Genomic DNA, 23,647 nt, shown 5'->3' with positions numbered 1-23,647 from the left:
TTTGACATCCAATGAATAAAAGAAGTGGATTATTAACAAATAGAGACAGTCACTCCACTACCTACTGCAGTAAAGATATCCATTAAGGTAAAGTGCATATATTTGCCACCTCACATTACTTAACATTTCATCAAATAATTCAGAGAAATATGTGCTATACTCTATATAACTGTGTCTTCCTAATTTTGATTATCAAGTGTGCCAAAGTGCTTATTGCAAATTCCACAGGACCTTCCTATGCTGAAAGAAGCCAAAGGGCCTTCTCTTTGTTTTTGAGCCTGTTCTCTTTTTCAAACAGTGGTTCAACTAGTTTTTCCCAAAACTAGAACAGAATTCACATTTAGCAGACAATGAACTAGGATCTTACACTGACCTATCCCAAAGGACCACTATTTCAAATATTCAGGAGTTGTATTTTTACTTAAAGAAACTTGCAAATTCCACTGGGCAGGTTTCTCTTTTTCTAAATTTTTAAAAATTTATGTGATAAGCTACCTGAAGCACAAAACCAAAAAACACTGCACAAAAAAGGCTGCTATGAAGCCCTGCAAAATGAGGTAACACAGGTCTATGTAAGTCAGAGGGAGAAATTAAAGAATGCACTGATTAAGTTTCACCTTCACTAAACAAAATTGCCAGTTATCACCCTAGCGTGCATCCTTAGTACTACCGCTAGATGGCAGCAGTGTAATCTAGATTGAAATAGGCACAAGTGACAAAAACCAGGGGGAACTTTTTCTCACCTTTTGAGAATCTCCACTAGATGACAGTAGCAAGAACCAGATTGAAACAGCCAGTAATGGATTTATGGAGAAAACAATTTTATCCTTACTGTTAAACCCACAGAGAGCAGCACAGTTAAGAAACTCTCATCATTGGCCATTTTCCTGGAAATTACAGTACTTTTTGCTTTTAGGCTTCCCGCCCACCAACCTCAATAATTTACAAAAATACATTTCAACATTGTATGCAATGCACTTTAAACATATGTACTTGGGCTGGAAAAAACAGATAAAGCATTATTGTAATGTGAATAATTACTTTATAGTATAATCCATTAACCTCTTAAAGTGTTTGGAAACACTTTTTTCATAAACTGAATGGATTTGCTCTTTCTGACATAGAGATTGTCTACACTAAAACTTCAGTCTGTCAGGAGCCTCAGCTAGTAGATGGCTGTCCCGACACACCTACAACACAGTTCATTTTTTGTAGTATAGACACTAAGTGCATTCCTGATGTGTGCTATTGCCTCAAGGCGTTAAAAGACTGCCGAGACTTTAGAGAGACAAGGTGGGTGAGGTAATATCCAATAAAAGTTATTACCTTACCCACCTTGTCTCTCTAATATCCTGGGACCAACACGGCTACAATTATACTGCATACATAATGCCAAGACTTTGTCATTGTTCAAGGGCCTTGGTTAAGTTCCCATCTACACTACAAAATGGAACCATGTTGTCAGGGGCACCATTTAGGGGGAGCAGGGGAGGGCACTAGCCGCCCCTCCCCCCCCCATTTCTTAGGAGAGGTCTACTCACCCTAGCCCCAAATGGAGCTCTTAACAGCAACAGCGTGAGTGTGATATGTGATGAGTTCGGAAGCTGGGAGCAGCACAGCCTTTGGGGCTGAGAGTTTGTTTATAAACAGGGGCAGGTGATTAGAATAATAAAAGGCTTGTCATTAAAGTAAATTAAGGATCCTTAGATGATATTGAAAGCATTGCCGGGCGCTTCAGTTAAAAGATAGGAAACAAAGGGTAGGAATATAGGAATAAAAGGTGAGTGTGGAGAAAGGTAAATAGTGGTGTCCATCAGGGGTCTGTACTGGGACCAGTCCTATTCAACATATTCATAAATGATCTGGAAAAAGGGGTACGCAGTGAGGTGGCAAAATTTGCAGATGCTACAAAATTACTCAAGATAGTTAAGTCCAAAGCAAACTGTGAAGAGTTACAAAGGGATCTCACAAAACTGGGTGACTGCGCAACAAAATGGCAGAAGAAATTCAATGTTGATAAATGCAAAGTAATGCACTTTGCAAAATATAATCCCAACTATACATACAAAATGATGAGGTCTAAATTAGCTGAACCTGTCAATAAAGAGATCTTGGAGTCATTTGTGGATAGTTCTCTGAAAACATCTGCTCAATGTGCAGTGGCAATTAAAAAAGCTAACAGAATATTGGGACTCATTAGGAAAGGGATAGATAATAAGAGAAAATATCATATTGCATCTCTAAATCCACGGTACGCCAATATATTGAATAGTGTGTGCAGATGTGGTCGCCCCATCTCAAAAAAGATATATTGGATTTGGAAAAGGTACAGAGAAGGGCAACAGAAATGATTAGTGGTATAGAACACCTTCTGTATGAGGAGACATTAAAAAGACAGATTTTTCAGCTTGGAAAACAGATGACTAAGGGAGGGATATGATAGAGGTCTATAAAATCATGAATGGTGTGGAAAAATTGAATAAGGAAATGTTATTTACCCCTTCACATAACACAAGAACTAGGGGTCACCAAATGAAATTAATAGGCAGCAGATTTAAAACAAACAAAAAAAAGTATTTCTTCATAGTCAACATGTGGAACTCTTTGCCAGGGGATGTTGTGAAGGCCAAAACTATAACAGGGTTCCAATAAGAACTAGATAAGTTCATGGAGGATAGGTCCAGCAATGACTATTCGCCAGGGTGGGCAGGGATCCAACATCATGTTCTGCATGTCCCTCGCCTCTGTTTGCCAGAAGCTGGGAGTGGGCAACAGGGCAACTTGATGATTACCTGTTCTGTTCAGTCCCCCTGGGGCACCTGGCATTGGCCATTGTTGGAAGACAGAATACTGGGCTAGATGGACCATTGGTCTTACCCAGTATGGCCGTTCTTATGTTCTTATATAGAACCCAGATGTATCTGCTCCCCACTGTAACCTACTAGACCCCGAGCTCCTCACAGAGCTGGGATAGAACCCAGGAGTCCTGACAGGGTCTCTCTCCAAAGAGTTAGTAATAAAGTAAGAATATACATTACAATTTTAAACCTAACCAGTGTCCCTTAAGTGTCTTGCCACAAGATGTCAGAACATGTTGCTGTTAGAGCTGAATGGGTCTAATTTATTTAATTTTCTTTCTTTTATAAAGGAATTAGATACAGGGCTCCTGTTCGCTAATTGCTAAGTTATCTGCCAAAAACCTAGAGTTTTCAAGTGCCTAAGTAGCCCCAGGAATCACGGTTAAAGTCATTCCCCTTCCCCCCCAAAATCTGAAATGGCGCCCCTGCATGTTGTCACTGGCTCAGAGGCCAACCCTGTTTTAATCAGGTCCTCAAAGTGGTTGTGGCAATAGTGTAGATGGGGTCGAAGATCACACTTGGAGCAGCTGGGGAAGGGGAAGGAAACAAAAGTGGCTCTAACCCACCTTTCTGCTTCCCCCAATCTTGAGGCTGATCTCCCCCTTTCCCTCCCCCGCAGTCCCCTCCCCAGCATAAGTGAAAGTAGCTATGGGGCTACTCTGCCTTACACCATCTAGACTGCTTCCTTTAGTGATTGTTCCTCTTGCCTGAGTGTCAGATTGCAGTGCTGTGCAGTCTGGCCTCACCCCGATCCTGTTCCTGACCCACCTCAACACACTTCCCATCTGGAGGGGGGAACAGCTGGCATAACACATGCTATTGAGGCTTAGTATCATGGGGAGATTTCCCTGTGTCAGGCCAATCCCCAGCTGCCTGTTAGGGCGGCTTTGTGCCATTGCAGAAATGCACAGAGGGCTTGCCTTGGTTCAGGGATTTGGTCCAATGAGCACAGAGCATACTTCAGGGGCTGAATAGAACTTATTTATGTGCTCCTCCTATGTGTGCACACAGTTTGCGTTGTCAAAGTAGGTTGTGATTCAGTATTTGTCAATTTAGCTTGTGTTTTCATTATCCTGAATAATTCTGAGACATCAATCTGTTTATCTAAGCTATTTTAACACTTTCAGGTGTTCCATTTATTTGCGCATGACCCTTATCACATCATTTAAACAGAATTCATTCTTTAGCCCCTTCAATGTGGATCTGCTATTCCAGTTTCTGCTCTAGAACTCAAACTTCTGTGATGTGGCATCTAACAAAATACTGACACTGTCACTTTAGTGGGTGATACACTAGTGATAGAGTGTGAGGGATGTGAGGCAGTAGTGAAGTGGTAAATTGAGGACCTGTCTCTGGTAACTCAAAATCTTGTGGGCTTTGTTTGTTTGTTTGTTTTTAAGTGTTGTGAATAACCCAAGCAACTAGGCCAGCTCTGTGAGAACTTGAATGCTCTGTGGCTGCAGCAATTTACTCCCTAGTCCAAGCCCCTACTAGTATCTAATTTATTGCTTTGTAAAACACTTTGAAATACCTTGAATGCTACATTGTCACACTCTTATGATATAACAACTGGGTTAGATCTGGAAGGTGTGATATTGGATTTTGCATAGTATGTGGACAGGTAGCAAAAATTTCTATGTACTGGCTACATGCACCATGTATCTGAGATTAGAATCTGGCCCAGATCACTGTTCAGAAGAAAAAGCCATTAAATGAGCATCTTATTAATAGTGATGTGAATTACACAGATAACATAAAGCAAGTACTGTAGTGCTCAGTGTATTTATCTCTTTCAAGGACCGATTCCTTATGCTGAATAGGGATTTTGTAAAACTTAGATGTCAAATAAATTGCATTCATGACAACAACTTTGAAATTCAGATAAAACCAGGGGAGGAAAGTCTTTTCATAAAAACATTTATTGGAAAACCGCTGTGACTGGATTTGGCTGTATCAAGTAAATAATATGCTAACAATGACTATTGCAATCAAGATGCAGATAGCAAATACCACAAGCAGGAAAATTAGGCAGCATTTGGAATGTTTCTTTTCTCTCTCTTTCTTTTTCAGCAAGGTGTCATACCCAGGGGTATAAATATCCCCCATCCAAAATTGTAGATCATTAGGATTTTCCTAAAAGAAAGATCAGAAAATGAACTCAGCTCCTCTGTATTGTATGTAAAGTCACCAGAACATAGTTGGTCAGGAGTATTTTGGCTATCACTTAGTAATTAATGAATTTAAAACATCACAATTCAAATCAGAAAAAATTACACTTGAACTCTCGGCTGCACTAGATGCCGAATACTGTCCCACAGAGGACTATTAAAACTATAGCTCTCAGCCAGGAACCTAATGTAGGACACCAGTCATTGAAATGTGATAGAGACCCAGAAGAAACCTCCTGACATTCTCATGCGGATACAGAGGTGCTAATTTACAAATGCAGATCTGAGTCACTTTTCAGCAAACTCCCTCCCCTCCCCCCAACAAAGTAATACACACTAACCCACAAGCAGACAGGAGTACCGGTGGTGGGGATATGGTTATGAGAAGCTAAATTATTTGAAAAAGTACATTGAGGCATAATTTATTTGTCCAGGTTCTTATATGGCCACCATCAACATGGTATTTTAGGGCTAGATCCACAAAGGGACTTAGCTGCTGCAGCGCCTAACATTTAGGTACCTTGCCATCTAATGGAATCCACAGCCCTGAATGAGACACATGAGGAGAGAAGCACCTCAAAATGGAAAGCCAGCAAGCTGAGCAAGGAACCCCCTAAACTAGTCAGTAGTAACTGCTGAGGAGAGAGGCAGGACTTAGGCCAGTGAGACCTAATGGCTGAGTTTCTAGCCCAGTGATTAGGGCACTCAAGTAGAAACCCTGGGTTCCAAGTCCTGCTCAAATGAATGTTTAAGTATTTTATAAAAAGTAGATCAGCTTCAACAGGTGAGATGGAAACATTCCCCTCCCCTTCAAAATACCTGATTCAAGTCTCTGCTCCAAATCAGTCAGAGAGGGGCTTCAAACCTAGGTCTCCCAGGAGTACCCTAATTACTGGGCTTTTGGGGACCACCTCCCCTCAGCTGTCTTTTGTGTGGGTTAGGCATGCTCTAAGAAGGCCTACCAGATCACACCCTGCCACACCAGATCACACCCTGCAGCCAAGATAGACAGGGGAATGCCTAATGTGAGACCATTCTGGTGCAACGGCAGGACTTAGGCGGCTGCGTGCATACACACTGGCAAACATTTAGGCACCTAGGGGACTTTACCAGCGGAAACTCAAGTGCCTAGTGACTTTAGATACTTATGGAATTAGGCAGCAGTTGAGCAGGGCTTTCGAGGATCTCACTAGTGGATAAATATTGGACTTAGGTCCCCAAAAGTGGGAGTTAGGTACATAAATCCCTTTGTAGATCTAGCCCTTAGTACCTCACAAACAAATGTGAATTTTCCCCCACATCCCCTGTGTGAGAGAGGAAAATATTATTTTCCCCTTTTTAAAGATGGGGAAAAGTGACATTAAATGACTTGCTATAGGTGACAGGACAGCTGTGGCAGAGCCAGGATTGAACTGCAGTCTTCAGTGTCTTAACCGTACTACTATGCTACCTCTTGTGATTGGATCCGCATGGAATCCTTACAAAAACATTCAGATTTACTTCTGAAACCAGAATCACCGGCAAATAAGCACAGCATTTTATTCAGTGGTTCAAGTGTAAATACAATGCATAGCATCTGGGTTTGTTCATGTATGAGTCTACAGCACAATACCTTTAAGTAGTTAGCCAGGTTAGAATGCAGTGAATGCTTGTCATAGTCTTGAACAGTCCAGGAAGGGTTTTTTTTCCTCTCTGCCCAGTCATCATCAGTTCGGATGTCAGTGTACAAGGGATTGCTCTTGATGGTGGATTTCAAGGTGACAGTGGTTATATGTTTACCAAGAGCTTTGTCAATCATTGTTGGGCTGACCTCACTCAATTCTAAGCCAGGATGCTCAAAGACATTTCTTTTTTCTCTCTGCAGGATAGTCAGGACAAAAAATGGTTATCATCCTCATTCTTCTCATGACACAGATGCCCTTACACATTCACAGTCTATTGTGCAGTAGAACTAACTTTAAAATAATAACTGCCTATTATTTTTGTTATGGTCTAGAAAGAGACAAGAGGGCTGGTTCTCCACCTTGTGCAGCCTTTCTTCTTGTGTTGAACGAGGGCCTGTGCAAAATGAGTGCCAAATGCTGCTGTCGGTATGAGCTGTCATGGTAATGCCTGTTGGAAGAGAAGACTGTCATAGAAAACAAGTGCAACAAAATAACTGCCATAAGAATTGGGTTTAGAATTGCAGTTCTGATGAAGACAAAGGAAATATATGATGCTGAAGCAGAGTTGTGGGGATCAAAATGCATTAGCGATTGAGGGCCCAAAACACACATCGGTGTAACTTCGCATAGCTTCTCTCCTGCCTTATTCTCTGCAGAAACTGAACAGATTCCACTGATTGTGCCTTCACCGAACCCTTTTATTTTAAGCTCCCTCCACTATTTCCACAACAGTCCCAGTGCAACAGTCCATTTACAGCACCACTATGATTTTTTTTTTTTGGCCCTCTCCTCAGGACCTGAGGAGCACAGAGGTCTCTATGTAACTGGGTTCAACTAGCTCTGGCTCTTTATCAACCTTGAGCTGATCAAGTATTTGGCAGCTTATCCCAGCCAACCCAGCCAGCCTGATTGTTTAATTCCCTCCATCAACTTTCTTAAGAGGAACTAATTAACACCTGAGTGATCAGAGTGCAGACTCACCTGTTTGTTCCCTGCACTCTGTCACAGTGGTGTAAGTGGATATATCTTGATTGCCTTAGTGAAGTTGCACCCTTTGACAGCAGGCGTGAGAGTCTTACCCCAGTTCTGGACTCTTTGTGTCAAGTAAAACGGCTGGATCAGTGTAAAGGGGCCCTAAAAGCCTCATATTGGGCTGGGGTAAAATTCTGCTGGTGAAGGCACTGTAGAAGCCCAAAACTCTTCAAGAGTTGGCAACGCTGTTGCAAATATTGTGCAGGCCAATAGCCACTAAGGGATCAGACAATCTCAGTATGCTGTTACCAGAAACCTGAACAGCACAATTTCAGCTCACCACAATTCCCTTTTCACTGCTACTTTGAATTAAGTGAATTCTAGCAGCCCTGGAAGACACATTTATGATACATTCATCACATCCCTTAAATAAATTCATAAGACAGTCCAAGAATTGCTCTTACAGTACAAATGAAACTCTCCTGGTTAGAAAATAACATTTCTCTCCTAGTTCCTTAACATTTCTTTGGACTGGAAACTTTGATTTGAGACAGCTGAAGTCTGAGCCTGGACTAGTGTCTGCATTATAGGGAGCACTGGAGTGGAGTTAGAATCACATACTAAAGCAGCCTTATTAAAAAAAAAAATCTCAGAGAAGCGATCAACACAGATTTCCAAATACTCCTCCCCACACCTCCATAAAAGATCTAAGCAGCTTCAAAATTCATTTACCCAAAAAAGGTTTCAAAGGCAAGCAAAAGATGATATTTTTCCAGCCTTCCGAGAGATAAATGAAGAGATTTAATATATACTAATTCGTCAACCATCATGTGTGAGGGAGAGTGAGGGGGTTGGTTTCTTTTAAAATAATGTGAGAGGGGAGAGAAAACAGCAGATTCTATATACATAATCCAATGAGGAAGCATCATTCAGGCATTCTTATCACTCTCCCATGCACAAGGAACTAAGTGTGTTTCCCGTCCATAATCATCATGATCTGGTATTAGAGGGCAGAACCCAGTACCCACAGCCCATGTGTTAGCTCACTGCAGTTGCCATATGTCAGTATTTAACTTTGACATCACAATTTTAAACTGTTGGCATTTTAAACTGTCTACTCTTGCTGCCTGCATTTTACAGTGTTTCTTATTTAAAATTCTTCAGTTACTTTAATGATGCTTCCTGCACGCTTGCGAGATGGATGTACTTGGAGAACATAGCATAAGAGCTTAAGAATGGCCATACTGGGTCAGATCAATGGTCCATCTAACCCAGTATCCTGTCTTCCGACAGCAGCTGCTTCAGAGGGAATGAACAGAATAGGGCAACTGTCGAGTGATCCATCCCTTGTTGTCCAGTCCCAGCTTCTGACAGTCAGAATCTTAGGGACACCTTGGGGTTGTGTCCCTGACCATCTTGGCTAAGAGCCACTGAAGTTCCTGGAGAATAGGCCCAATTCTTTTTTGAACCCAGTTATAATTTTGGTCTTCACATGGCTATAGGTTGACTATGCGTTGTGTGAAGAAGTACTTCCTTATGTTGGTTTTAAACTTGCTGCCTGTTAATTTCATTAGGTGACCCCTAATTCTTGTGTTATGTGAAGGGGTAAATACCACTTCCCTATTCACTTTCTCCACACTATTCATGATTTTATAGATGTCTATCATATCCCCCCTTAGTTACCTCTTTTCTAAGCTAAACAGTCCCAGTCTTTTTAATCTCTCCCCATATGGAAGCTGTTCCATACCCCTAATCATTTTTGTTGCCCTTCTCTGTATTTTTTCCTATTCTAATATATCTTTTTTGAGATGGGGCAACCAAAACTGCACACAGTATTCAAAGTGTGAGCATACTATGGATTTTAGTGGCATTGTGATATCTATGCCTTTCCTAATGATTCCTAACATTGTGTTAGCTTTTTAAACTGCTGCTAGGTATTGAGCAGATGTTTGCAGTGAACTATCCACGACTCCAGGATTCCTTTCTTGTGTGGTAACAAGTATGGTGTATGTACAGTTGGGATTATGTTTTCCAATGTGCATTCCTTTGCATTTATCAACATCGAATTTAATCTGCCATTTTGTTGCCACCTCACTGTTTACCCCTTTTTTACAGATCATTTATAAATATGTTGAACAGTACTGGTCCTATATAGATCCTTGGGAGATCCCGCTATTTACCTCTTTCCACTGTGAAAACTGACCATTTATTCCTACCCTTTGTTTCCTGTCTTTTACTCAATTACTAATCCATGGGAGGACCTTCCCTTTTATCTCATGACTGTTTACTTTGCTTATGAGCATTTGGTGAGGGACCTTGTCAAAAGCTTTCTGGAAGTCTAAGAACACTATATCCACTGGATCGCCCTTGTCCACATGCTTGTTGAACCCCCTCAAAGAATTCTAATAGATTGATGAAGCATAATTTCCTTTTACAAAAGCCATGTTGACTCTTCCCCATTGTGTTCATCTATGCATCTGGTAGTTCTGTTCTTTACTTATGATAGTTTCCACCAATTTGCTTGTAATGAAATTGGCATACTGCCCTCTAAATGCCAGGATCACCTCTGGAGACTTTTTTAAAAATAGGAGAAGCTTACGTTGAAGAAAGTGTGCACTCTCACCAGGGGAATGTTCATTCTGCCCAGGTTAAAATATTGTGAAAAGAATGTGCCTTGACAGTGTTGAGTTTTAAAGCAGTTGTTTTAAATAAAAATAAAGATAGGCTAATTGGTTCAAATTTTTCTCATAAAGCCAATGCATGGCAGTTTGACCTCATGTTATTGGTGATGCCCCAAATAATCTAATTACCTCTTCATCCCAGCAATTACTATACCTTCTGCCCCAGGGGGAATAGTGATGTAGGAATGTGGGTTTACAGTACCCATGAGCATGATCAAGGGGATGAGGTGATGGCAGCGGCAGCTCGAATTTTGATGAGAATAGGACTGGTAAATGTGGTGGGAGATTTGAAGGAAAGACATAGTGAAGTGGAGGTGATGATGTAATTAACTTGAATGTAGCAGAGCATGCTATCTTGGAGATTTGGAAGTAGATGTAGCTCTGAAAATAGAGAATGAGAAGGAAAGATGCTGCCTTACAGAAGTAGAGGTTTAGGTTTAAGGGATAATAAGACAGAGAGATAGCAGGTACCCTGCAAAAAAGATTATGCACACAAGAAGCAGAGAAATAGAAGAGGAGTAATATGCAGAAAAATATTACAAATATTCATTCACAACCCCTTTGAATAGACTTTCATTCTAACCAGATTGTGTTCATAAGAATGTCCAACGAAAGGGAAAGCATTGTGAATCCTTGTACAAATGTGCAAGTACACAAGTATTGATGATATATATAACACAAGTTAGAGGAGCCAGCTTGACAGCTCTTTGTGGATTTGGAATTGATGGGATCTAAAACATAAATAATAGCATATGACTTAGGTGACTATTCATAGAATACACATAGTGAATTGGGAGCAGTGAATGTGTTCAAGTAAAGAACATGATCCATCAAAACCAGGAAATCAAAAATTAAGGCAGAAACTTGGTTTCAAGCCCATTTTACTGAAAGTAGGGATCAAAGGGATTTCTACACAATAGGTGATTTTACATATTGTAGGTCAAATTCTGTTTGCTATATATATTATATAACACCTTGTAACAGCTGTTCTTACATAGTTGGTCACTTGACTAAACTAGAATAATATTTGGTTAGCCGTCCTTTGCTCCCACAGTGCCTCCTTTCCCTGGGCTTGCTGAGGCCACATGACTTTTATGGCATGGCTGACACTGACCTTTAGCTCCTAGACATGTTGAAGGTGGGATTCCAAATCATGGGAAGGGTGAGGGAATGGACTCTGCCATGGAGGAAAATCTTGTTTGTTGATTGGCCCATGTAGACAGCATTACAGAAATGCAGTCCAGAGGTGACAAAGGCAATAATAACTGTGACAAGTTTCCTACTTTGAGGTAAAATTTGCAATCTTTGTGCTAGTCATAGATGACTAAAAAGTCTCTTGGCTACAGCTGCACCATGACCATCTGGGTATTCAAGAAGCTTATAGATTGCAACCAATGCTAAGAAAATGTAAAGAAACTGCACCTAATGAGGGGCCAGATATCAGTATCACCATCTCAGCTAGCTGTTATACACAGCCTACTAGCATCACCTTCATCTTGTCTGAACTGAACTTCAGCCAGCTAGTCCTAATCCAGGCCCCAATCTTGGCTAAACATTGGAATGCTGAGCGACTGCCCTGGCTGAGTCCAATGAAAAACAGATGTAGAGCTGAGTGTCATCAACATATCAATGACAATGCAGCCCAGATCAGCTCAGTATCTCCTCTAGTGGCCTCAAATACAAACCGAAAAGGTAGGGTGACAGAATGGAATATTGGCAGAAACTCACATGAGAGAACCCTTGGGGCAGAAGAGCAATCATTCAGCACTATACCATCTGGGTCCTCTCAAGAGGAAGGAATGGAGCAATTAAAGCACCACTTCATCTATCCTTGTCAGTGTCCACAACTGTGCCAACAAAACCTCATGGTCAATGGATCGAAAAGCAGGTGGTAAATGTGAAAGTGTCAGTATGTGCACTTGGTCTTTCTCAATTGCCAGGAGGAGATAATTAATGAAAGAGGCAAGGGCTGTCTGTACCTAGCTAGGCCTAAAATCAAACTGATAGTGGTCCAGAGAATTTAAGTATTACGCAGATTGCCAAGAATTGCTTCATCACAAGCTCCTCAATAACAATGAAAGTGGGTGGCAGGGAAACAATTACATTAGCTAATAATTAGCATGAGTTAATTCTGTGGAAAGTGATAAATTAATTATACACCTCAGAGCATTATGTCACACCTCTGAGAAATGCACTAGCACGGATCCTTGTCTTTCTTTAAAGGCATGCTTCTGGGAAACTAGCTGTGACAGAAAGGAGCTGCTATGTACTATCTAAGAATCTGGACATGCAATAATGCTCTGAATATTATATGCAGTATTGTTGTAGCCGTGTCAGCCCCAGGCTCTTAGAGATGAGGTGGGTGAGGTAATATCTTTTATTGGATAAACTTCTCTCTCAGCTTGTGTCTCTCAGCAATAGAAGTTTGTCCAATAAAAGATATTACCTCATCCACCTTGTCTGTGTGAATATTATAAGTGACCTGGTCACTGAGGTAAAGTTAATGTTTAGCTATTGTGGTTTATTAGCATTTCCCATATGAATGTATCTAACTTAATGGGGGTGGGGTGGAGGCTGTGGGAAGAACAAACAGGAAAGGAACACCATGGTTCTCTAGGTAAGCAACCTCAAACAAATGCTTGGAAGACAACGGGTCCAGCTATTAGCTTCAAGGTTCCTGTAGCCAACAAATTGCAAGTGTTGTTTTGCCAGAGCTGGGAGGCTGGAGATCAAAAGAACACTAAAGAGTTAAAAAAAACGTTCTCAAGGGAAGAAGGGGATGGGTCACTTGCCAGAAGCTGTCCAGGGAGACAGGTTGACAGATAGGGAGAGGCTCTGCTGAGTGAGTTGCCTTAGGGAAAAACAAGCATTAGTATGGGCTGGTTTATTGTCTTAAATCTGTTAACTCTGAAATGCTTTTCATCTGATACATAATACTCAGCTTGAAGGAGGCTGTCTGATTACAGGTTACTGCTGCCATTGCTCCGAGTGAAGGGAATAGAACTGCAGGGGCTGAGCCTAAGCCAGACTTTTTGAGGTAAATCACAGTTGGTACACAGGGCACTGAAAGTACCAAGATTATTTTACTTAATAGTTATATGACAAAAATATACAATAAGAGGGAATGAATATTCACTCTGCCTGACACCAAAGTAGAAAGTGAAAAAAAGCTTTTGCTCTGAAGTGAAGATACTTTTATCAGACTGCCTTATATAATGGAATAAATGAAGACGCTTATAGATGAAGGAAACACATAAGCACTTAAGTGCACTTCAGTTTGAATGATCTCATAACAAACATCCCAAGAAGCACACAAATACATCGCTGAGCAGTCACTTTACACAGGGAGGCTTGAGTAGCAATGTTTCTTAAAAGAAAATGAATTTCTGGACAGGGAGTTTAAACTATGCCCAAGGTTTAATAATTTTAGGAGGCTGTAGATCACAGCCACCTGTTCAAAATTGAAACACACCCCTCCTGTTTCTGAATTAACTAACTCTTACACCCCATTAGCCTGCTCATCATGTTATTCATAAACCATTAGCTCTGCACTGTGCTATCATGTTTATTTTAAAGTCTGGAATGCATCAGGTATTTAGTTTCTTCTTATTTGCTCATCAGCAGAAAAGATAAATAAAAATGTACATTGTGTTTAAGTGCTTTAGCTGAACTACTTGGATCTACAAATGAACATGATGAAAAGGAGAGTTTGTGCCTTAGGTTTAATAACCTAATAACACTCTAATTTGCTTTCCATGGGAAATGGTGACTTGAGTAGCTTCCCTTTGAGAGGGCCATCCTAGGGCTTGTCTACACTACAAAATTAGGTCGGATTTATAGAAGCCGGATTTATAGAAGCCGGTTTTATGCAGCCGACTGTGTGTGTCCCCACATAAAATGCTCTAAGTGCATGAAGTCGGCGGACCGCGTCCACAGTACCGAGGCTAGCGTCGACTTCCGGCGCATTACACTATGGGTACCTATGGGTACCTATCCCACAGTTCCCGGAGTCTCCGGCGCCCATTGGAATTATGGGTTGAGATCGCAATGCCCGAATGATGCAAAGCAGTGCCGCGGGGGGTTCTGGGTACATTGCGTCACGCACCTCCCCCGCCGTCACAGCAACGGCAGACAATAGATTCGCGCCTTTTTACCTGGGTTACCTGTGCAGACAACATACCACGCCAAGCATGGAGCCCGCTCAGCTCAGCTCACCGTCACCATATGTCTTCCGGGTGCCGGCAAACGTGTGACTGCATTGCTAAACAGCAGCAGCAGATTACTGCCTTTTGGCGGTAGACGGTGCAGCATGAGTAGTAGCCTTCATCGGCGCTCGGGATGCTGGTAGCTGTGGGGCTGGCAGCCGTAGGGCTGCATTGCACCAGCCCCTTGCCTTTTGGCAGTAGATAGTTTATTACGACTGGTAACCGTCCTGTCAGTATTGTCTGCTGAGCATCCAGAAGAGGCCGAGGGCAATCTGGGTGCTCAGCAGATCTGAAAGAAGAGCTTTCCTCAGGTCTGAAAGCAAGTAAATTTAGAGGTTGCCTGAAATGCTCATAGATTATTGTAGCCTGAGCGCCTTTACCGAGCCTTCTGGCTACTGTACAGCAGCAACCCCTTGCCTTTAACCGTCCTCGTTGGACAATGATGGTTACCAGTCGTAGTATACTATTTGCTGCCAAGTATTGTCTGCTAAGCACCCAGAAAAGGCCGAGGGCGATCTGGGTGCTGGCAGACATGTGGCTGGCACACGTGGGGCTACATTGCTACACAGCAGCAACCCCTTGCCTTTAACCGTCCTCGTTGGACAATGATGGTTACCAGTCGTAGTATACTATTTGCTGCCAAGTATTGGCTGCCAAGCACCCAGAAAATGCCGAGGGCTATCAGTCATGCTGCACTGTCGTCTTAAGATGTAAAAAATAGATTTGTGTTTTATTCATTTCCTTCCCCCCTCCCTCCGTCAAATCAACGGCCCGCTAAACCCAGGCTTAGGAGTTCAATCTCGGGGGGGGGGGGGCATTCTGTGTGACAGTTGTTTGTATTTCTCCCTGATGCACAGCCACCTTTCTTGATTTTAATTCCCTGTACCTGTACGCCATGTCGTCAGTCGCCCGCCCCTCCCTCCCTTCTTCCCCTGGTCTTTAGATACTAGTTTCGCGCCTTTTTTCAGACCAGACGCCATAGCTAGCACTGGGATCATGGAGCCCGCTCAGATCACCGCGGCAATTATGAGCACTATGAACACCACGCGCATTGTCCTGGAGTATATGCAGAGCCTGGACATGCCAAAGCAAAACCAGGAGGACCAGCTGAGGAGGAGGAGGCGATTGCAGCGCGGCGACGATAGTGATGAGGAAATTGACATGGACCTCTCACAAGGCACAGGCCCCAGCAATGTGGAAATCATGGTGTTACTGGGGCAGGTTCATGCCATGGAACGCCGATTCTGGGCCCGGGAAACAAGCACAGACTGGTGGGACCGCATCGTGTTGCAGGTCTGGGACGATTCCCAGTGGCTGCGAAACTTTCGCATGCGTAAGGGCACTTTCATGGAACTTTGTGACTTGCTTTCCCCTGCCCTGAAGCGCCAGAATACCAAGATGAGAGCAGCCCTCACAGTTGAGAAGCGAGTGGCAATAGCCCTGTGGAAGCTTGCAACGCCAGACAGCTACCGGTCAGTCGGGAATCAATTTGGAGTGGGCAAATCTACTGTGGGGGCTGCTGTGATCCAAGTTGCCAGGGCAATGAGAGGCCTGGTGATATCAAGGGTAGTGACTCTGGGAAACGTGCAGGACATAGTGGATGGCTTTGCTGCAATGGGATTCCCAAACTGTGGTGGGGCGATAGACGGAACCCATATCCCTATCTTGGCACCGGCGCACCAAGCCACCGAGTACATAAACCGCAAGGGGTACTTTTCAATGCTGCTGCAAGCCCTGGTGGATCACAAGGGACGTTTCACCGACATCAACGTGGGCTGGCCGGGAAGGGTACATGATGCTCGCGTCTTCAGGCACTCTCTTCTGTTTCGAAAGCTGGAGGAAGGGACTTTCTTCCCGGACCAGAAAATAACCATTGGGGATGTTGAAATGCCTATCGTGATCCTTGGGGACCCAGCCTACCCCTTAATGCCATGGCTCATGAAGCCATACACAGGCAGCCTGGACAGGAGTCAGGACCTGTTCAACTACAGGCTGAGCAAGTGCCGAATGGTGGTGGAATGTGCATTTGGGCGTTTAAAAGCGTGCTGGCGCAGCTTACTGACTCGCTGTGACCTCAGCGAAAAGAATATCCCCATTGTTATTGCTACTTGCTGTGCGCTCCACAATATCTGTGAGAGTAAGGGGGAGACATTTATGGCGGGGTGGGAGGTAGAGGCAAATCGCCTGGCCGCTGATTACGCGCAGCCAGACACCAGGTCGGTTAGAGCAGCACAGCAGGGCGCGGTGCGCATCAGAGAGGCTTTGAAAACTAGTTTTGTGACTGGGCAGGATATGGTGTGAAACTTCTGTTTGTTTCTCCTTGATGAAATCGCAGCCCCCCCTCCCCCACGCACCCGGTTAACTCTACTACCCTGTAAACCAAGCACCCCAACCTCCCCTCCCCTCCCCTCTTCAAGCACCACTTGCAGAGGCAATAAAGTCATTGTTACTTCACATTCATGCATTCTTTATTAATTGAGCACACAACTAGGGGGATAATTGCAAAGGTAGCCCGGGATGGGTGGGGGAGGAGGGAAGCAGCACACAACTAGGGGGATAATTGCAAAGGTAGCCCGGGATGGGTGGGGGAGGAGGGAAGCAGCACACAACTAGGGGGATAATTGCAAAGGTAGCCCGGGATGGGTGGGGGAGGAGGGAAGGAAAAGGACACACTGCACTTTAAAACTTTAAAACTTATTGCTGTGGAAATCATCTAGGGTGGAGTGATTGGGTGGCCGGAGGCCCCCCCACCGTGTTCTTGGGCGTCTGGGTGAGGAGGCAATGGGACTTGGGGAGGAGGGCTGGTGGTTACAGAGGGGCTGTAGCGGCGGTCTCTGCTCCTGCTGTTGGTTACAGAGGGGCTGTAGCGGCGGTCTCTGCTCCTGCTGTTGGTTACAGAGGGGCTGTAGCGGCGGTCTCTGCTCCTGCTGTTGGTTACAGAGGGGCTGTAGCGGCGGTCTCTGCTCCTGCTGCCTTTCCTGCAGCTCAACCATACGCAGGAGCATATCAGTTTGATGCTCCAGCAGCCGGAGCATCGACTCTTGCTTTCTGAGTACAAGCTGACGCCACTTCTCCTCTTCAGCCCGCGTTTCAGCACGCACCCTCTGCTCTTCAGCCAGCGATTCAGCTCGCCACCTCTCCTCTCGCTCATATTGGGCTTTTCTAAAATCAGTCATTGACTGCCTCCACGCATTCTGCTGTGCTCTGTCAGCGTGGGAGGCAGTCTGTAGTTCAGTGAACATTTCGTCACGCGTCCTTCGCTTCCTTCTTCGAATATTCACTAGCCTCTGTGAAGGTGAAACATTTGCAGCTGGTGGAGGAGAAGGGAGAGTTGTTTAAAAAAGATACATTTTAGAGAACAATGGGTACACTCTTTCACGTTAGATTTTGCTGTTCACATCACACAGCACATGTGCTTTCGTTGCAAGGTCGCATTTTTCCTCTTATATTGAGGGCCTGCCGGTTTGGTGTGAGAGATCACTCACGCAGTGCCAGGCCACAGATTTCAGCTTGCAGGCAGCCATGGTAAGACACAGTCTTTTGGCTTTTTTAACCTTGTTAACAAGTGGGGATGGTTTAAAACAGTACTGCTCTCATTAACCATACCAAGCACCCGTTGGGTTGGCCATTTAAAATGGGTTTGCAATGTAAAAGGAGGGGCTGAGGTTTCAGGTTTAACATGCAGCACAAACCCAACTAACTCCCCTCCCCCACACACCCAATTCTCTGGGTTGGTCACTTCACCCCTCCCCCCCACCGCGTGGTTAACAGCGGGGAATATTTCTGTTCAGCAGAGCAGGAAGGGGCACTTCTGAATATCCCCTTGATAAAATCGCCCCATTTCAACCAGGTGACCGTGAATGATATCACTCTCCTGAGGATAACAAAGAGCGATAAGGAATGGATGTTGTCTGCATGCCAGCAAACACCGGGACCATACGCTGCCATGCTTTGTTATGCAATGATTCCAGACTACGTGCTACTGGCCTGGCGTGGTAAAGTGTCCTACCATGGCGGACGGGATAAGGCAGCCCTCCCCAGAAACCTTTTGCAAAGGCTTTGGGAGTACATGAAGGAGAGCTTTCTGGAGATGTCCCTGGAGGATTTCCGCTCCATCCCCATACACGTTAACAGACTTTTCCAGTAGCTGTACTGGCCGCGATTGCCAGGGCAAATTAATCATTAATCATTAAACACGCTTGTTTTTAAACCATGTGTAATATTTACAAAGGTACACTCACCAGAGGTCCCCTGTGTGCCCACAGGGTCTTGGGTGAGTTCGGGGGTTACTGGTTCCAGGTCCAGGGTGACAAACATATCCTGGCTGTTGGGGAAACTGGTTTCTCCGCTTCCTTGCTGCTGTGAGCTATCTATGATGTTCTCTCCATCCTCATCTTCCTCGTCCGCCGAACCCGCTTCCCTGTCTCCAGAGAGGGACTGATAGCACACGCTTGGGCTACTGGTGGCTGCACCCCCTAGAATGGCATGCAGCTCCTCGTAGTAGCGGCATGTTTGCGGCTCAGCCCCGGACCTTCCGTTTGCGTCTCTGGCTTTGTGGTAGGCTTGCCTTAGCTCCTTAATTTTCACGCGGCACTGCTGTGCGTCCCTGTTATGGCCTCTGTCCTTCATGGCCTTGGAGATCTTTTCTAATGTTTTGCCATTTCTTTTACTGTTTCGGAGTTCGGCCAGCACTGCTTCATCTCCCCAGATGGCGATCAGATCCCGTACCTCCCGTTCGGTCCAGGCTGGAGCTCTTTTGCGATCCTGAGACTGGGACTGGGACTCCATCACGGTTACCTGTGCTGATGAGCTCTGCATGGTCACCTGTGCTCTCCACGCTGAGCAAACAGGAAATGAAATTCAAACGTTCGCGGGGCTTTTCCTGTCTACCTGGCCAGTGCATCTGAGATGAGAGTGCTGTCCAGAGCGGTCACAATGAAGCACTGTGGGATAGCTCCCGGAGGCCACTAATGTCGAATTCCGTCCTCACTACCCAATTCCGACCCCCATAAGGCCGATTTTATCGCTAATCCCCTCGTCGAGGTGGTGTAAAGAAACCGCTTTAAAGGGCCCTTTAAGTCGAAAGAAAGGGCTTCGTCGTGTAAACGTGTCCAGGCTTAAGTCGACTTAACGCAGCTAAAGTCGACCTAAACTCGTAGTGTAGACCAGGCCCTAGTGCTGGAATGAATTTCCGAAGAATTCTCTCCAGGGGGATTATGAGGAAGATGCCATTTTAAGGGAGAATATTCTCTATAGATTTAATCCTATTGGAAGTTTTCAGTGATTGCTCAATGACAGCTAGTCTTACTTAATTAAAATAGGCTGGGACATTCCCTTCTGAGGAAAGGGCTGTGTGTTTGGATCTCCTCATACCTGCACAAAGTGGTGGGATGGGAAATAAGCCACCATCACTCCCAGTCTCTTGGATCTTGTGGGCATCTCTTCTTGAGGTTAGTGCACTGTGCTGGGGTAGGGAGAAGGTGGGTTAATGTGTTACAATCCTATGTGAGGGAAAGAAAAACAGTCCTTTATTGTAAGGATGACCCTTATTTTAATAAAAGAATTGGCTGTCCCATACTAAATCATTCTATCAACCATGGGGGTCACTCTTTGTAACCCCATCATTGGAAACTCACCACCCCTCAATTTGGCCTGGCTGACCATCTGCAGGTGGCTAGGCCTCTGGAGGGGTGGCCAGGCCAAATCTGAATGGGACCAGCAGTTCTTCAGGTGTGCTGATAAATAGCCAGAGGTTAGAGGGCCATGCAGGGAAATTGGGGTCTCTAGCTGGGTGATTTGCAGGGGCAAAGATGGGGAGTCCAATTCCTGCTCCCCTCAGCACTGCAGCTGTGCTGCACACTGGGCTGGGCCCCTTGTGATGCCTCAGTAATTGCCAGGCTGTGGCCGTGGGTTCCATTGGGGTGGTCCAGTGCTGGGCACAGGACGCAGAGCAGGAGTCTCAGAGCAGAAAGTGAAGCTTTTAGAGATGGGTCAGGAGCAGACCCAGGTGGAGAGCATCCACTGGGGACCATGCAGAAGGAAAGTGAAGATGAGGGTTCCTGAGGAAACAGGATTCCCCAAGCACTGTAAACTGGAGAAGCACAGATGGGCTTGGGCTTGGGCTTGGGCTTATTTACCCTCCTCAGAAAGTAGCCAGGCTACCCTGAGGGGTGACCAGAGGGAGAGGAGTGCACAGGCTACTTGCTTTCAGGACCAGACTCGAGCAGCATCTGACATCACAGAGAGTGGAGGGTGACAAGAAGTTAATTGTGGGGAGCAGGTTTCCTCCCATTTTAAAGTGATTCTTTCATTTTACTCTTTCCCATGTCCTCCAGGGCTGTGATAGTGAACAGGAAGCAAAGGTATGGGGGAGGGGGACGGCAGCACCTTATAGCAAGAGGAACTGTTTCCCCCTCACATATACAACAGTTTTCCCTGAATTCAAACCCTGATGACTACAGCAATGTCTCACATTATAGTTACTCTCACTACATCCATTCCCCCAACATGCTGAGCTTTTTTGTGTCCTACTTTGGAAGAAGGAAGTTGTTTGGCCAGAGCAATAATGTACATTAAGATGTTTCATGTTGAAGAAGCTGCTGTAGATGTTGTGCATCACTGCACCAAAGGTGTCTGATCTCACCAGGGCAGGGAGGGAGACTGACTTGACTGCTGTCATAGTGAGTTAATGGCAGAGTTGAGGAAAATCTAACTGCCCTCTTGCTTGGTGCAGGAGGTTCTCAATGCACAGTGTGCATCGTCCTCTCATATACATTTAATCTTTCAGGTGGATGAGAACTGAGTAACGTGTGGCCGTTATGGGATCTCCAGGGCACAGCACTTGCCCTGAGGAGTTCAGTGTGGCCTGTAGCCTCTGTCATCACCTAGAGGCCTACAGATGTCTCAAGTTTCATGAGTCACCATCCCTGAAGAAAAATCAATAACTTTCCGCACTGTCAGCACATGTGTGTGTGCGTGCACGCAATAGGAAAACTGTCACTTATTTTTGCAATAAAATGTTGGCAACCCCCCTCCCTTCTGAGGGGAACTTCTGAGGCAGCTGCAGTGGGAGTCAGCCCTAGCAACTTGGCTCCAGTAGAGTCACCTAGCTAGAGAGCCAAAGAGGGGAGCAATTGCCCTCCCCCCATGAAGTGGTTCTGTCTTCCAGCAGATCCACGGAGGTCTGAGCACTTTCTGGAGGTCAAAACCCAAGCTGGTTCCATAGAGGACACAGGGCTAGGTTTTTATATTTTGCAATCTGGGGAAAACTCTATGAGGGGAACCTCTACTTAAAGGGTTTCTTCTTTTCTTCCCTATCTCTGTGTCCTCCTTTGTCTTTCACTCTAACTACTATCCAGGAATAACCCTCTGGTGTCTGCTTAAGTAACTCACCCAACAGCAGTCATGAAAGTCAAGTTAATTGTATGGTACAGAATCATTGACTGTTAATGTCAGTTATTATGGGGAGGTAGTAGCTGCTACTTATCTTTAAGGATGTAACTGAGTTTCCATTTTAAGCCTGAATTTTTCTCTTCCAGAATTTTCCTTCTCTTTAGCACCTACCTGCGTGTTGTTCCTGGGAAGTTTCCATATGACCCCATATAATAATAAATACAATTAATGTTACACAATATCATTCATACACATACTGGGAAATGCTAAAAAATACCACAACCAGGAGTCAGCGGGTCAGTGCCGGTACTAAGAGGTGTGGAACTATATGACAGTGATAGGGTTTGAGCCCATGGTATCAGGAAGATTGTTCTCATACAGCCTGCTCCTGCTCCCATTGAAGTTAATGGCAAAACTTTCACTGATATCAGTGGTGCAGGATCAGGGACATGCAGTGGCTGCAACCACAGCAAAAGGCTCAAACCCAAATTTCATTTGTTTCTGAACCACAAAATGTATAAGGAATAATAAGCAAAGAAGTCAAACATTCAGGTCTTTCCTTTAGACCTTACCTGTAAATAGACTTTGTTGTGCCATTGCTGTGCACCTGGAAAAGCTGCTTCTGGAAATTTTACTAGACTGGCTTGTAGAAAGGCAGAGTTTTTCATTAAAGACTTCACATCTAGTTGTAGGAATTTATCAGGATGGTTGTTGTTTGGCAAAACAGAGAAGTCCATGTTCCCCTCCTGTTGAGTAATAATGAAAACAGCCCAGTCTTCTGGTTCCTGGCTGCTGTGGGCTCCTTCTATTATTAATGAAGTGAAAAAGGATCCTATAGTTGCCTGAAACTGTAACTGATCCCTGCTTGGTGTCACGCTCACTTATATCATCTACCAATGATAAAAGATCATTTAGAAGCAGCATAGCAGGCAAGACAGGCTTCCTTAAGTGCCTAGCTTAAGTTTTCAAGTTTAAGGACCATTTTGATAGATGTATATGTGCTCATTAAAACTAACAGAGTATCAGTGACTAGATGCATGAGACACTTAAATGCATACCAGCACTTCCTTAAGTGACTTGCCAAAGCTCTCAGGCTTACAGTATTTCTTTCTCAGCTAATTAGAAGCAGTTCATACCACAACAGGAATGGTGCAAGTCCTTCAGCAATTATTCTCTGGGGATACTAACTCATTTGATTTTGTCACACAGGTCAGCACAGTAGTTTGATGTTATAACAGTAACATACACATTCTCAGATTAAAGGGATATTTCATCAGTAAGTTTTTCTTCAATATGGGGAATATTAGTTTATTTCATCTACTGATACTGCAAGCGTCCCTTAGGAGCTTGATCTTTCTTCAAATCAATGGAAAACTCTAATTCACTTGAATAGTATAAGATCAAGCCCTTAATTTTCATTATTGTATCTGTGATGCTTGTATTTTATTTCAGAGTTTGATACTTTATTTTAGTATTGCATATTTATAAAGTCACTTTGATTTTGCCTGATAAAATTTCCTTCCTTCAGCCTAGCCAGTACAGGTAATAAAAAACACCAAGCTTTTACTCTGTTTCGATTCAAATCAGATCAGTGTGTTCTCCGGAGTGGCAGTGCTGGGCAAAGCAACAATGCATTTCAACATCATCATACCTGTGCTCACATTCCAGTGCAATCTTAAAAAAACCTTCTCCCTATTTTTCTAATAA

The 23,647-nt window shown here is 44.2% G+C and overlaps 1 protein-coding gene across 1 annotated transcript; it reads right to left on the bottom strand.

Annotated features, from left to right (window-relative positions):
* Positions 1-4,811: 4,811 nt before the first annotated feature.
* Positions 4,812-22,677, bottom strand: MINAR2 (membrane integral NOTCH2 associated receptor 2). The gene is made up of 3 exons (XM_065405899.1): positions 22,513-22,677; positions 6,639-6,884; positions 4,812-4,991 (listed from the first exon to the last, which is right to left on the bottom strand). Exons 1-3 carry the CDS (start codon positions 22,675-22,677, stop codon positions 4,812-4,814), a joined length of 591 nt encoding a protein of 196 aa, XP_065261971.1.
* Positions 22,678-23,647: the final 970 nt, after the last annotated feature.

This window comes from Emys orbicularis, chromosome 6 (assembly GCF_028017835.1).
Source record: "Emys orbicularis isolate rEmyOrb1 chromosome 6, rEmyOrb1.hap1, whole genome shotgun sequence".
Classification (NCBI taxonomy): Eukaryota; Metazoa; Chordata; order Testudines; family Emydidae; genus Emys; species Emys orbicularis.
Note: the sequence above shows the minus strand (reverse complement) of the source record. Positions and strands in the feature narration are given on the sequence as shown.

Bases quoted from the DNA above. Each gene is read 5' to 3' on its own strand.
- MINAR2 (XM_065405899.1), bottom strand. From the start codon at position 22,677: ATGGACTTCTCTGTTTTGCCAAACAACAACCATCCTGATAAATTCCTA. The intron at 6,885-22,512 runs GTAAGGTCTAAA...ACTATCCTGCAG, and splicing joins ACAACAAAGTCTATTTACAG to AGAGAAAAAAGAAATGTCTT. The intron at 4,992-6,638 runs GTATTGTGCTGT...TCTTTCTTTTAG, and splicing joins ACCTGGCTAACTACTTAAAG to GAAAATCCTAATGATCTACA.